General features: G+C 32.9%; 2 protein-coding genes and 1 pseudogene across 2 annotated transcripts; 1 reads left to right on the forward strand and 2 right to left on the reverse strand.

The window, feature by feature from the left end:
• Positions 1-5,830: 5,830 nt before the first annotated feature.
• On the reverse strand, positions 5,831-9,603 carry LOC137813587 (calcium-dependent mitochondrial ATP-magnesium/phosphate carrier protein 2-like). The gene is made up of 5 exons (XM_068615927.1): positions 9,191-9,603; positions 8,696-9,066; positions 6,655-7,443; positions 6,478-6,568; positions 5,831-6,372 (listed from the first exon to the last, which is right to left on the reverse strand). Exons 2-5 carry the CDS (start codon positions 9,057-9,059, stop codon positions 6,195-6,197), a joined length of 1,422 nt encoding a protein of 473 aa, XP_068472028.1. The 5' UTR covers positions 9,060-9,066; positions 9,191-9,603; the 3' UTR covers positions 5,831-6,194.
• Positions 9,604-11,435: 1,832 nt separating this feature from the next.
• LOC137816801 (small nucleolar RNA R71) lies at positions 11,436-11,541 on the reverse strand (annotated as a pseudogene).
• Positions 11,542-12,568: 1,027 nt separating this feature from the next.
• Positions 12,569-13,042, forward strand: LOC137815528 (uncharacterized). Its single transcript, XM_068618644.1, has one exon. The coding sequence runs from the start codon at positions 12,569-12,571 to the stop codon at positions 13,040-13,042; it is 474 nt and encodes a 157-aa protein (XP_068474745.1).
• The last annotated feature ends 2,340 nt before the right edge of the window (positions 13,043-15,382 follow it).

Raw genomic sequence — 15,382 nt, forward strand, 5'->3', positions numbered from 1 at the left:
CGACTTGAGCCTTGGTTATACATTTGAGCAAGGGTCAGAAAAACTTTGCTTGAATAATTCATATTTAAAAAGCGCAAATCAAGAACATTTCCTCCTCATTTCCCTTTCTTTGGCCTTGGCATATTCTCTGGTTTTGAGAAGTTTTACGATGGGTGTCATCTAATTTTCCACTATTGAGACAAAGTTGCCCTTCTTCAAGATGGGGGTTCCTCAACACTGGGAGTACTCTGATGCTTAAGTTAAAACTCGGTATGTGGTAGGTAAAAATAATAAATATTGTTCAACGCGTACCTTTGCCTTAGGTGTAGTTCATATTTATAGGGTTATAATGATCCCTTGGTTTTGATCCTAGGTTAGGATAAATAGAAAAATTAATCTCAATGTTAAAGTAAGACTATGTACCTTTTTTATTAGCCTAATTACGCCATACAAAAGGTTAGTCATTGGCTTCTACGTCACCGGTGGGATACTCGACCACATCACCGGTGGGTTATTTGGTCGTTGGTATCAATGGTACATGTTGCTTTTGTTAAGACTCCCTCAACTAAGTAAGTGGTTATTAATAACCAATGTTATCATGCTATTAACCAAAATGAGTTTCTTATTTTCAAGATGCATCTTATAAGTAGATAGGTACATCGACAAATCTTAGTAGTGGTAGGGTGAGCCTCAATCCCCCAACCCTATTTCCAGATCCACTACTTCTCACCCTTCTTCCTCCGAGAGTAAAGATAAAGGCCAATGTTGTTGGTGATTAAAAAGGGTGTAGTGTTCCATATCCTTTATTCACGTGCAAGGTGAGGGAAGACAAGAAGTTTTCCCATGTTACCTTACAACGTGCGAAGAATGGACTCTAGTGGCGTTGCATGAAGATTAGACATTAAAACTATGCTTAATTTTAGTATATTATTTTGGCCCCTTAAAATTATTGGCCAGGATCTGTCATTGGGTAGTTACAATTTCTATTTCTAAAACATTTTGTTGCTTTCCAGTCCTCCTTAGGGATTATAAACTAGTAGAAATATTATCCCTTGTCTTTTATTGTCTAAATTAAAATTACAAAAATGATTAAATGAAACAATACGAAGACAAAAGTTTGTAAGACCACAAAAACTTAGGAACATAATAATAGTAAACCTTTATGTTGTGTTTGCTTCCACATGTGTACTGTTCACGATAAAGGAGAGGCACATATGGTTGTTGTTTGGATTTGTGTGTGTGAGGGAGTGTGTGACGATGGAAAAGAGAGTGAGTGAGGATTTTGGTTCTTCTATCAACAATAGAGATCATTGAGGAAAGCCACATAGACACAACCATTTTACTTCATTGCCCTTAATTGCATTCACTGAATTGTGATTTTTGAAAGCAATAATTGATTATCCAAGAGTTTCTTTGCATGCATAATCGATTAACCAAAGGTTTTGAATGCATAATCGATTAGCCAAAGGTTTTGAATGCATAATCGATTATGTAGTATGTTATAAATGAGGTATAATAGATTATCCACTGGTTTTGCAGGCATAATCCATTATGTAGGATGTGCCATTATGTAGGATGTTGTAAATGAGGCATAATCGATTATGTAATATGTTATAAATGAGTCATAATTAATTATATAATATGTTATAAATGAGGTATAATCGATTATCCTCATGATATATGTTACATATTACTGGATTTGTGTTTCCCCTTAGTAACATGTGTAAATATTGAATTCAATATTATTATAACAAATATTATACAATTAATAATATTATTAAATTCAATACAAACTTATTTTCTAATTATATTTTATAAAATTATGAATATTTAAATTATTTATTTCTAAATAAATAATTTTATTTTTTTTAAATATATTGATGATTTTTAATCTAAACTTTTACAATTATGAATATCAATTCCAAAGTCAGTTCTTACATAGTTCTAAAATAATATTTTAACACAAACAACTCAACTGTACAAATAAATTAATCATTTTTTTTTAAATATTTTAAATATAATGGTAAATTTGCATATGCTTAGATAATATTATTTTTATGACAACTTTCCATATTTTGACAATGTTAAGTAACTCGTATTTCTTCCAAAAATAATTATTCAACAGTATCAAAAATAATTTACAAAATCTTAATTAACTCAAATTTACACAAAAATACCTTATATTTTATTATTCAAAATATTTTAAAGACAAAGGTAAATTTGTAAACTTCATTTTACACCTTTTAAAAAAATTAAAAATTTCCTCAACATCATATCACTCACACACTTCAATAAACTTTTCTCACAAATCCACTATAACATATTCCAATCCGAACAACCTCAATTTCTTCCCACCTTCCTATCAAATTACTCCAAATCCACTCTCTCAAATCTTCAGACATCCTCTCCCCAATTCAAACAAACCTTAAAGTAAAAAATAAGTAGATTTAACTTTACGTAAGAGAATGCAAAATCAGAGTGACATACAACTAGTTACGATCATGCTTATCAAACTCGCGATTTAACTTGTTAAGTCTTCTGAGTTCATGTTTCCACCCATCCTAACCGAGATAACTCAGTAGTAAACTTGGTTTTTGAGTAAACTCGGCAGGCTCGAAGTAAATTCTTCTCTGATCGTGCGATAATGGTGTTCGTGGTCGTGCGAAGGTTGCTTTCGTCCGGTGCATTGGTCGCGTGGGTCGTAGTGGTTGCGTTCGTGCAAGTTGCGGTGGTCGTGTGTTGTATGGTGCGATGGTCACATTTTCGATCTACGTGGTGTTGTTCTTCTAAGTAGTGTTCTATGGTGAGAATCTCATCAGGTTAGAGATGGGTGCTGCTGCAATTGCTCTGTTTTGTTTGTTAATGGTGCTTTGTTTTAAGTGGGAATTAAGGTGCATTACAGGTTAATGGTTAAGAGAGTCATGATGTGATTTTTTGGGGAGTTAGGGTGTAGTGCTCTATTTTTTTTTTAATTGGAGTGCATCAAATTGGGGAAAACTTGGTGTAAATTTTTTTATTATTTGCAGTGCTCTGTTTTTTTTAATTGGGGTGGATGAAATTGGGGAAACTTGGTTCAATTTTTTTTATTTGTAGTGCTCTGTTCTGTTTTGTTTTTAATCCAGGTGCTTCAAATTGGGGAAAACTTGGTGCAATGTTTTTTATTTGGCAAAGATTGGAGCAATACATATTGTGGATCAAATTCAACTAGGATTAATCCAAGTGCATCTTCATCTATTAAAAGTATAAGTAAAAATGCTCCAGGAAATAGATCGGATATTGGATGGAAACATGGGATAAATATTAATGGAAATGGTAGAAATGTGAAATGTAATTATTGTTCAAAAGCTGTGAGCGGAGGAATATTTAGATTCAAGCATCATCTTGTTGGAACTTGGAAGGACTTTAAACCTTGTGCTTATGTTTCAGAAGAAATAAAAAATTTGATGATAAAAACTGTTGCAAGTTAAATATAATTGATGAAGATCACGAAGAAAGTGAAGGGCTTGAAGAAAGACAAAGTATATTTGGTTCTAAAAATAAAGAGTTGGTAGCAGTAGCGGGAGTTCAAGCTACCATAAATCAAATGTTGAAAAAAGGTTATAAAAAAGAAATGACTACTCAAGTTGCTGATTTTTTTACACAAATGTCATTCCATTTAATGTAATTAAAAATCCAGCTTTTGCAAAGATGTGTGAAATGACTGGGAAATATAAAGTTGGCTATAAATCCTCATCTTATCATGATATTAGAGAAAAACTCTAGAAGCAAGCAATTGACAAAACTAATTTAATACTTCAAGAATACAAGGATGAGTGGAAGAGAACAAATTGCACAATTATGTCTAATGGGTGGACAGATAAAAAAAGGTGTTCTATTTGTAACTTCTTAGTGAATAGTCCTAAAGGGACTATTTTTATCTATTCATTGAACACCTCATACATATAAAAAAAACATCAAATAAAGTATTTAATATGTTGGATGACGTTGTTGAGTTGGTTGGAGAAGAAAATGTAGTGCAAGAGGTAACTAATAATGCTGCAAATTTCAAGACAAGTAAAGAGTTATTGATGCAAAAAAGGGAGCATTTGTATTGGACCCCATGTGTTGCCCATTGCATTGATTTAATTTTTGATGATTTTGAAAAGAATTTGAAGGTCCATCAAATTACTATCAAGAAAATAAGAAAGATCACCACTTACATTTATGGCAGATCAATGTTAATTAGCATGTTGAAGAAGTTCACAAAAGGAAGAGACTTGATAAGACCAGGTGTGACTAGATTTTTCACGACTTATTTAACTCTAACTTGTCTTCATGAATTGAAAGCATCATTATTGACCATGCTCAACTCTGAAGAATGGAAAACAAGCAAGTTTTGAACTTAACAATAGGGGATAAAAGTTGAAAATGTTAAACAACCGGTTTTGGAAGAATATCTCCACGTGCCTCAAAGTTGTCACCCCTCTTATGGTGGTCCTAAGATTGGTGGACTCAGATATGAAGCCTGCAATGGGTTTCATATATGGAGAGATGGATTGTGCAAAGGAGAAGATTAAGATCAATTTTAATCATATTAAGAAAAGGTAAAAATCCTATAGCTTTTATCTTTCAAAATTTAATTACTTATTTGTAAAATTATTTCTAATATATGATAGTTGATATTGAATGTAGCTATGAAGATGTTTGGAAAATAATTGATGCAAGATGGGATATCAACTTCATAGACTTTTGCATGCAACTACATATTATCTCAATCCCCACTTCCATTATGAACATGAGTTTAGAGTTGATGATTCTGAGGTGAAAGAAGAGTTGTATACGTCCATGAAAAGATTGGTTAAGGATGTTGCAAAAAGAATAAAAAATATTTTGCAACTTATTGAGTTTCATTATGCTAGAGGACTTTTTGCAATGGATGATGCAAAGGAATGTAGGAAAGCGCTATTTCCTAGAGAATGGTGGGAGATGTTTGGGATGGAACTCCAAAATTGACGAGGTTTGCTATTCGAGTTCTAAGCTTGGCTTGTAACTCTTCTGGATGTGAGCGAAATTGGAGCTCATTTGAAATGGTAATTTAAGTTATTTATAATTTACAATTTCTTTATTTAGTTTATATAGTTACTAAATTTCCTATTTAATCATAGGTTTATACAAAGAGAAGAAACCGTTTGCATCAGAAAAAGATGAATGATTTGGTGTATGTGATGTACAACTTGAAGTTGAAAAATAAATAAATTAGAAAAACAATTGCTCTTCCTTTTGATGATATTCAATCAGATAATGAATGGATAACTGATGAAGGAGATGATATTGATGAGATTGAGTAAGTTCAAGGTGCATACGATGGTCAAAATATTCACTTACATTGAGCAATAAGAGATCCAACTCTAGATGTACTTGATCTTGAAAATATAACTTTTGATGTCAATGTGGTTTGTGATGAAGATGATGATTGTGATGAAGATGATGGAGGAGAGGATGACATCATTAAAGAATTGAACATAGAAACATGACATTTGCCCATTTCTAATTATTTAATTTCTATTACTTTAACAATTTAACTTTTGTAGTATTTGTATAAACTTTTTTATTTGAGAAACTTTAAATTTATATAATTCTCATTCATTGCTAAATATGGTTATTTAAGTGTTGTGGAGTTATTTTTTTAACTACTTTGAGTAATCATATTATCAAAATATTTTTTCATATGAAGTAAATTCTAATGAGTTTATAAGTTAAGTCTACTAAGCTTCCACAAGTCTATGTAGGCTCTTGAATTTGACAACCCTGAATAGGTTAAAGAAATATATTATCTCAGAAAAATCGAACAAATAAAGGGGGCCATGACGAGTTTAACAACTGGAAGTATTTAAGAGTAAGATGATCAATATGAGCCACTAAATATTACAAAATTACAATTACAAAATCGGATCCTAACTTAGTATAGTGTGCTTTTCTATCATACAAAAATTCAGCTAGTTGATACGAAACTTCATTTAGTTTAATGAACCAAGAAGGACAAACCAATTTTGTCCTCCTAAGAATTTTGAAGAATTTAATGCTATTTTAAAAAAAATTATGAATTTAGACAATTGTCACAATAATCAATTATAGACTTTATTCTTGTCATCAATATCTTCATTGCAAAACCATTCCCAATGTATAGTTGCCAACGGTCAGCCATGTCAATAAGAATTACCAATCAGTAAATTTCTTCAATTCAAATGCAAACTTTTTTTCATACTCTCATAAACCATGTAGGTGATGCTAGCTGAGGGCACAACCTTGAGTAAGTTAGGAAATATTCCTTTGTAGAATCCCCTAAAGCCTTCATTTTCCAAGGTTTTCCTGAATACATCAGCCATTCCCTTATAAGAGCGTTGAGCCTGCATTCTGAAATCGACATGGGTTTCATTTTCTAATTTCCATAGAAAGTAGAAAGTGTTGAAGTCACTAAATATTTAAGCAACAATTTAAAACACATTGCGCCAAAATTACCTTGTTCTAACCACCTGTAGTGGGTAAACGCATGTTGCTCCAAGAGCTCCAGATACAGTCCCACATCCTAATTGCACTAGAGCGCCAGGTTCTACAGAATACCACAAAATCTAAATACAAAAAGTGAAGGCAATAACTGATACGGAACATCACAGGTGAATAAGTTTTTTATTTTACCTCCATCATGAAGAATATACATCTTGGACATATCCTTCAAGGTTTCATACGCAGCAAGATCTATACCAGCGTAAGGGATAATCCCAAGAAGAGAAGGAATCAATCCCCTATAAAATGCTCGGGGTCCTTCCTGAAGCCAAATATCTTTTGAAAGAGTTCCAAGACTAGGAATTCCTCTGCTTTCACAAACATAGGTTTGTAGTCGCGTTTTAACAAGATCCATGGGATATATTGCAGTTTGAGCTATAGCACCAGCAATACCACCAGCTAGTAGCCGCCCCATGGCTCCAATACCAGCCTGTGTCTCTTCCCCTTTGGCCCTTACAATAAAGGTCTTCAACATCTCATAGCTATAAAATCTAATGGCACTCTCAGGGGCAACCTTTAAAACATTTAAGCCATTCCCTCGAAAAAATCCTAACAAACCACCCTCTTTCCATATAGCTTTTATTGCAGGCGTTATGTGAGCTCGTGCTGTTTGGACTTGCAATACAACCTTTAGACGATCAAGTGGTGCAGTTGCTGTGCGTGATGTAGCACCTGCTACTCCTCCTGCAATCAGATACCTAGTGGCATCAATGTGCTTACTAATGCCTGCTGGAATAACAGACTGTTCCCCAATATCAACCATACATATCCGCTCCAAATAATGGTAGATGTTCTCGATGGTTGCCTCATGAGGGTAAAGCAGCAGAAAATCCCTCCATTCTTCAAATGTTATAACACCATTATTATCCTTATCAACATGCTCAACAAAACGGGCAAGTTCCTCATCATCAATCTTAATCCCTACAACAGAAAGACTAGTGCCGCTTATTGAATAAAATGCATCACAGAATCAAGAAAATCTTAGTCACACAACAATAGTGCACTAAATAATTAGAGACCAGCAATCCAAATTAAACATTTGCAATCAGATACAGAGGGCTTATAATGTGTTAATTTGTCGATCAAATAACAAGGGAAAATTTTGTTAGCAATGAAGTTGAACTTCGATTTATGTTAAATGTACTCAGTTATAACTAGCGATCAAAAGAACGTAAAATCAGATAAATCAGTTAGTCAAGAAGGCTGCATGCAAGGGAAAGGTTGTTTTAATAGGTGATTTTCAATTTCCTTTTTCATTCAACTTTCAACAATGCAACCAAAGCCTTTACAGGTGAGCAAAACTTGTAATTAAATTGCACTCATTACGAAGAGATGTGCCAAATGTTCAACGATCTCATCAATACAATAAAAATGTATCGAGGACTACTGAATTTTAGAAAAATTTGAAAGAAGATGAAATGGCAAACTATGAGAGTATGGTAAAGCACCTGTGACTTGAGATGAACATTAGATGACAACTTGCACCACTACTTTAACCAGTCAAACAACTCAAACCATGTCAATCAAACTTCTTCTTTTTTCCACAAGGAGCGTGTAATACCCTCTATCAGATTTTTATTATTAGTTTAATGTCACCTTTCTTTTTAAGGTATCAGATTTTTATTATTTTAAAAATAAAAAATTATTATATTTGTATTTGTTTTCAATATAATGAATGTTGTCCCTTCCATTATACCTTGGCTAAAATCTTCCTTCATTAAATAAACTTATAAATCATCATCCTGACCTCCAATAATATACACTATTTTCATCATATTACTAATCAATAAGAAATCTCTAACGCATGTCCCTCGCACTTAGAACTAGATAACATAATTTGTAAGTGATATAATTAATATAATGAGTGACCTACAATACGTCCAATAAATCACTACAATAAATTCTGGTATAACTTTAGTATTTGAATTTAAGTCCAACTAAAACTCAAACTAGCTCGTAAACTGAAATGAGAGTAACCTCTACCTATTACACTATTTTGGTCATGTCAGTGGTGGACATAGATTTCAACAACAATTTACACAACGCAATTCTCTGTCAAGCTAACCTACTAACATAATCAAACACAAGAAAACCGAAGCACTCAAACATTTACAACATCACAGAGTGAATTTGCAGTAAAATGAAACAATTACGGTAAACAGAAGAAACATGCCTGCTTTTACGAGAGCCTCCAAAAGCTCCTCAGGCAAAATGCAGCCATTGTGCGCAACATCGATGGCCTGGAAAATGCGGTAAATATCCAACTCCTTGTCGTCCATGTAACTCTTGAACTCTTGGAAATCCACTCTCCCATCCTTGTTCTCATCGCAAGCGTTCAACAAATCCTTCGCGTACTTGTACTCCGACGGAATCTGAAGCGCCGATAGACCGGCCTCGATGTTCGCGTAGTCCAAGAACCCGTGATTGTCTCTGTCGAAGAATTCGAAGAGGCCCCGAATCCGCACTTCGCGCTCCTCCTTCGTCTCCTGCGACGCTAGAAGCACGTGATCCATCGTCACAGGTGACGCCTTCTTCATCGCAATTCTGAAGAGATAAAGAAAATAAATTAACGACTGATTTTGAATGTGTAAAATGGAAAGAACGGAATTTGATTTAATAGGGATCGAACGAACGAGAGAACAAAAGCATGCGTGCGTTTTGCTTTTACCTTGGGAAGGGATTCAACGAAACGCAGAAACGACAGGGGAGGGCGTAAACGACGGGAAGAGACTTTTGTCGTTTTAGAAATTACGTTTTCATGAATGAGATTGCAACCGGCGGCAATGAGTGGGGTCGCCGGCGATGTTGCCCGATACATTGAAGAACACGCGCATCGTCATCACGGAAAAGAGCTTATGCTTCTTCGTGAATAGTTATTAAACACAAATAATAAATAAGTGAATAGTTTTTAGGATGTGATTGTAATGAATCGGACAGAGTGAGATGCAGAAAATTTTGGAGTGTGGGAGGTTTCTTTCTTTCTTTCTCGTTTTCTTTTTTATTGTTTTCAGATTTTTTTTCTTTTTTAATTTTATTTTACTTTGCCTTTGGTAATGGTTTTGGCACGTTTGGTGGTTGCGCGTTGTACACATGGTTTGCTGAGGATTTTGTAGCCTAACAAATTATAAGGATATTTTTCCATAATTTGGTATGTTAAATTTTGAGACTTTGTTAGCTATAATTTGATAGTGATAAAATTACAAAAATATTAAAAAATAACCTACCATTCATTTTAATGTCTCGTTCGTGTTATTACAGTTTTAGATACTACGAGAACAGAAATAAACTTGTTCTTTTATTTTTTTTTATTTCTTTTCATATTCCTACTTGCAAAACACCAAGAAATCTCTTTAATTATTTTAAAATATTAAATTCACATTTTTTAACTATTTAAAAATATTACATCATATACCCCTGCTATAAAAAAAATAAAATCAGGATGTCTGTATTCTACTAAAATAACAATAGATAATTGTTTTAAAATTGTCATTTTCGGAAACATATCTCTCTATTTTCAGGATTAAAATGTGGTTTCTTTAAGAAAATAAACACCAGCATCATAAATATTAAATTACTAAAATTTAAGTTTAACATGATTTTTAAAAAATTACTCAATAAAATAAGATTTTCTCCTACTTATGTTTGGAATGTTTTACGATGTGGAAGTTGATGTGGAAGTTGAGTACTTGACTCAAATGATACTGTTTAACATATTTGAATACTAGGAATAAATTTCAAATGTTAATTGTTTTATAAAATTTGTTCGTAATGATAAAAATGTTTTTATAAATATGTGAGGAATTAATATTTAGAAAAAAAATTAATAATTTTATATGCAAGGAATTGATATGAATGATTTTTATATGTGCATGAATATCAATCAAGTTAGAATGATATATGTTTTCATTTATTGAAAATACAAATGAGTGAGAAGGATTGATCTCAGTCTCTATTATCTAAATCGTTTACTTTGTTTTCATTTAATTTCTCACATAAATTTATGATACCAATAACCTTTCAATCAAACTTTGACATATCTTTTGATATTTAGTAAATATTATACCTTAAGATTTTAAAATAACTTTTCTTTATGGGTTCAACATCCGTCTTTAGGGATAATTTATTATTTCTGACTCGATACACTTGTCGTAATAAGTCATCAAGTTTTTGGTGCCGTTATCGAGGAACAATTTTATTAAAATTTAAAAGTATAAATTCCTAAATATTGTGAATATTTCTTTTAATTGTTTATTGTTTTTATTTCAGATTTGTTTTATTTTTCTTATTTTATAAATTTTTATTATTTGTATTGTAGTTATTCCTTATGCTAATCCTTGAGTGAGTTATCTTATATGATATTAAGAGGATATGTTTCAAAGGATTAGTTGCAATTTGAATTGAAAATTGAAAAGACAGCTCAGAAGAACATGGTTAAAAAGATAAGAGAAGAGTAAGGATAAATTAGAGAAGAATCATCAACCACTTCTACCCTTCGCATTGAAACTATTTAGGGAGAAAGTAAAATGGCTGAAGAGCAACCACCAAAGCCCAGAAGAACACTTGGTGATTATGCTATGCAACAAGATCCAAAGCATTTTTCTAGTATTGCAATATCAGCTACCACTAAGGCCTTGGAGATGAAATCTGTATTCCTCAATTTGATAAGTACCCATCAATTTACAACAATGGACCACGAAGATCCATATACACATTTGTCTACATTTTATGAGTTGGTAGAAATAATGGCTTTCAATCAGGTGATATAAAATATGTTTATTTGAGTTTGTTTCCATTTTCATTAGCAGGAAAAGCGAAGGAATGGCTCAAATCCCATCTAAATTAGAGCCTCATCAGTTGGAAATATGTAGAGGAGAAATTTTTACAGAGATTTTTCCCACTATCCCGCTATATCAAAGCAAAATCTGATATTTCTATGTTCAAACAAGGATCAGATGAAGCCTTTTGTGAAGCATGAGAAAGGTTCAAAGTGGTGCTAAGAAAATACCCAAATCATGGGTTTGAAGATATTTCATAATTAAACATATTTCATAATGGCCTCAGATCTGACACAAAAATGCTTCTAGACGCTACAGTTGGTGGTAAGATGATGGTTGTCGGTCTAGAACAAGGAACAAAGATTATTGATGCATTGGCATCAACAAACTATCAATCCCAACATGATAGACAAGCTGTTTAGAAGAAAGGGTTGCTAGAACTAAATACTTCAGATGCAATTATGGATCAAAACAAAATCCTGACACAACAAATTGAAGCATTGACCAAGAAAATGTCTAAGCTGCCACAACAAATACAAGTTGCACATTCTTGTTAGAGTCAACATCAACCAATGAGTTATGATTTTTGTGGAGGTGATAATCCAAATGGTCACTATTCTTACTAGACCAATCCATCTGAAGAGAATATTAATTATATGAGCAACCAAGAAAGACAAGGCGGTTTCTCCACCAACAATTATCAATATAATATGCATCAAGGTTGAAGAGGCAATCAAAATCAAGGTTTTGAGTGGAAACAAGATGTTGATCAATTTAATAGGCAAGCCCCTTTTTCAACAACTACCACTTTATCCTTCAATTCAGGAGAGAAATTCATGCAAGATTTTCTGTCCAATGAGAAGAATACTAAAGCTTTGATAAGAAATTTAGAAACACAGGTGGGTCAAATTGCTAATCAGTTGGCAAATCAACAGAGTGGTCAATGTTCAGCTAACACACAGACCAACCCAAGGAGCATTGCAATTCAATTACCACTAGAAGCGGTATAGTAGAAAGGATTGGTGATAATTTAGTTGTTGATGAAGAGAGAAAAGATGAGAATGAGGAAAAGAAAAATAGTGTGAGGAAGTGAAGAAGAAAAAAGAAAAAGAAAAAGAGAAAAAGAAAAAGAGTGAGAATAAAGAGAGAGGTGTTCCCATAAGGAATATACCATATCCTCATGATCCTTTAAAAAGAGATAAAGAGAGGCAATTTTCTAGATTTCAACGAATTTGCAAATTAATATTCCATCTGTAGAGGCATTAGAGCAAATGTCGACATATGAAAAATTCATGAAGGAGTTTTCGACAAAGAAGAGATTCTTAGAGGAAGTGACTATAGAGTCGGGGCTCGTTTGTAGTGCTATTATTCAGAAATTCTTGCCCTTAAAATCCAAGGATCTAGAAAGTTTTACTATCCCAATAACCATAGGAGTTGTATATGGGAAAAAGGCTTTACTTGATTTGGGGGCTAGTATTCACTTAATGCCTTTGGCTTTGATAAAAAGGATAGGCGATTTAGAGGTTAAACCCACCAGAATGACACTACAATTAGCTAATAGATCAATGAAGTATTCGTATGGTGTGGTTGAAAATGTTCTTGTTAAGGGCGACAAATTCATATTTCCAGTAGATTTTGTTGTGATGGACATAGAAGAAGACAATGAGGTTCCCTTGATACTTGGTAGACCCTTCATGAAAACTGCTAGAGTTATTATGATGTTGATGAGGGAAAGCTTAAAGTGAGAGCTCAAGATGAAAAGGTGACTTTCAATGTTTTTGAGGTTTTGCAACATTCTAATAAAGGGAAAGATTGTATAAGAATAGATGCATCAAAGGAAGCCTTTACTGGAACTAAAAAGTAGTTGCACCATTCAAATATGTTAGAGAAAGTTCTACAATGTTGTACTCCACAGGCAGTTGAAGAGAAGAAAAAGCCTATATAATTAGTGGAAAAGAAACTCACTGCTAATAAGCTATTTGCATCATGCATGAAGGAGGAAGATAAGGTTAACCGATATTCAATTATAATAAAGTTTAAACTTGGTCAACCAATTATTTGTAGTAGCTCTAAGATAAAACTCCTACTTAGAAGGTTAAAGACTAAATGGTCAAGTTTGTGGGTTATCAAGGAAATCAGGGATGATAGAACTATTGAACTTTAAAGTCCATACTCCAGAAGAATTAATGTTGTAACTAGGAAAAATATTGCAACAAATGGCTCATCCACCGTGATTGAAACAGGCGTCACACTATATGACGTTAAACAAGTACTTTGTGGGAGATAACCTAGTTTTTTTTTTATGTTTAGTTATGTTAAAAAAATTTATTTTACTTTTGTTTTAGTATGTTTACATTAAGTGTTTCTACATCAATCTCTTGGTTAATTTCTTGTTTTGAGTTGGTTCATCTCATTCCCACGTGGATGACCCTAAAATAGTTCAGATCTTATGTTGCATGGCTTGGGGACAAGTAATATTTTTTTAAGGGCAGGTCCAACAAATGGAGATGAAGCAAATGGTTTTATCATTCTAGTTATTTTTTTTAGTTTTTTATTTTCCTTATTTTTTTTAATTTTATTTTATTTTGTTACTAGTTTTTCTAGTTTTATTTTATTCTTAGATGTTATTTTGAGAATTGGAATATTAATTTGAATTGTGGGAAAATTATTAATCAGACTGTGTTTAAAATTAGAACAGTGGAATGATATGAACACATGTTGGAAAAGAATCGATATTCAAATTTGATTGAGATTGTGGTACATAAAAAGTAGACAAGATGATTAGTTGGAACGGAGAATGACAAGGAATAAGAAATTAGATTAATTAAGCCAAGTAAGTGTGTGTGAATCTTAAACAGTTTGAGAATTTCAATAATCAATTAATAATTGTGGTTGCTTGATTTTTTTTTTATGTTACATCATAAAAGAACATGAAAATGATTAAGGCATTTGTACTAATTAGAAACCCACAGTCAAATAGCCAACCTTTGTTTAAATTGATTACTTTTTTTGTGATAGCCCTTTTTGAGCCAAGAATTTTTATTATTGCACCTGGAACCTTAACTGATATATTTAAAATTGTATAGAAATATTTTTTTTCTGTTGTAAAATATAAGCATAAGTGGGCTAATTTTTAGCCTAATTAAGGTTTGATTTAGGGGTCAAATCTGTAATTTGAGGAGTCAACATGTGGTTCTTTTTATTGGGGTGTCAAAACCTTAATTGAAGAGGTCGAGAGAGCAAGAAAAACGAACCACAACACACCCACACGACCATGCAAGTTTCAAGCTAGATTTGGAGCTTATAAACACATGGAAGAAGCTTGATTTGAGAGATGCAGGACTTCCCTCCCTATGGTATGCCTAATTCAAGAGTACAATTGCAATTTACACTTTTTGTCCCACATCTCCTAGTCCTTTGAGTGTGAGGAGCCTCTCTAGTTATAAATAAAGCCCTAACCCCCCTTTGTAACACTTTTGAACTTTTGAATTGAATAAGAATTGAATTGTTATCATGCTTTCTTCTTGTTCTTCTTGGGTCTCTAAAATGAGAATATTCTTCTTAGGGATATTCTCCAAGGAACCTTCATTGGAAGAGTTACACTGGTTCCAAGTTTCTAAGAAACTTGGGAAAAATTTAAAGTTTTTCTAATTCTTCCTCTACCTCGGAGGGTGCTTCCATCATTTCTTGTGTGTGATGGAATAAATATGATGAACTTAAAACCTTAGAAAATATACTTAAATAAATATATTTTTCAAATATGTGTATTCGCAATTGGATTCTCCTCCCTTAGTTAGTACAAACAATAACAACATATAAAATAAATAAATTTGGGAAGATAGAAATGCACAAAATAATTTATATTGGTTCATCTTTAACAATATATTACATCTAGTTCTCAGTCCACAAATTGGGTTCCACTAGGTAGACTAATGTTGTTAAGTACACTTCGAGTATTCTTCGGGCTTGTAGACACTCCTAGCTAATCCCTTGAGTATTATTTGGTCTCATAGCCACTCATGGCTAACCCCTTGAGTATTCTTGACACAAGTCACTCCTAACTTAATTGAGTATTCTTTTGAATT

The sequence above is a fragment of the Phaseolus vulgaris genome, chromosome 1 (assembly GCF_000499845.2).
Source record: "Phaseolus vulgaris cultivar G19833 chromosome 1, P. vulgaris v2.0, whole genome shotgun sequence".
NCBI lineage: Eukaryota > Viridiplantae > Streptophyta > Magnoliopsida > Fabales > Fabaceae > Phaseolus > Phaseolus vulgaris.

Bases quoted from the DNA above. Each gene is read 5' to 3' on its own strand.
- LOC137815528 (XM_068618644.1), top strand. From the start codon at position 12,569: ATGTCGACATATGAAAAATTCATGAAGGAGTTTTCGACAAAGAAGAGA.
- LOC137813587 (XM_068615927.1), bottom strand. From the start codon at position 9,059: ATGAAGAAGGCGTCACCTGTGACGATGGATCACGTGCTTCTAGCGTCG. The intron at 6,569-6,654 runs GTAAAATAAAAA...GGTATTCTGTAG, and splicing joins GTATATTCTTCATGATGGAG to AACCTGGCGCTCTAGTGCAA. The intron at 6,373-6,477 runs GTAATTTTGGCG...TGTCGATTTCAG, and splicing joins CTACAGGTGGTTAGAACAAG to AATGCAGGCTCAACGCTCTT.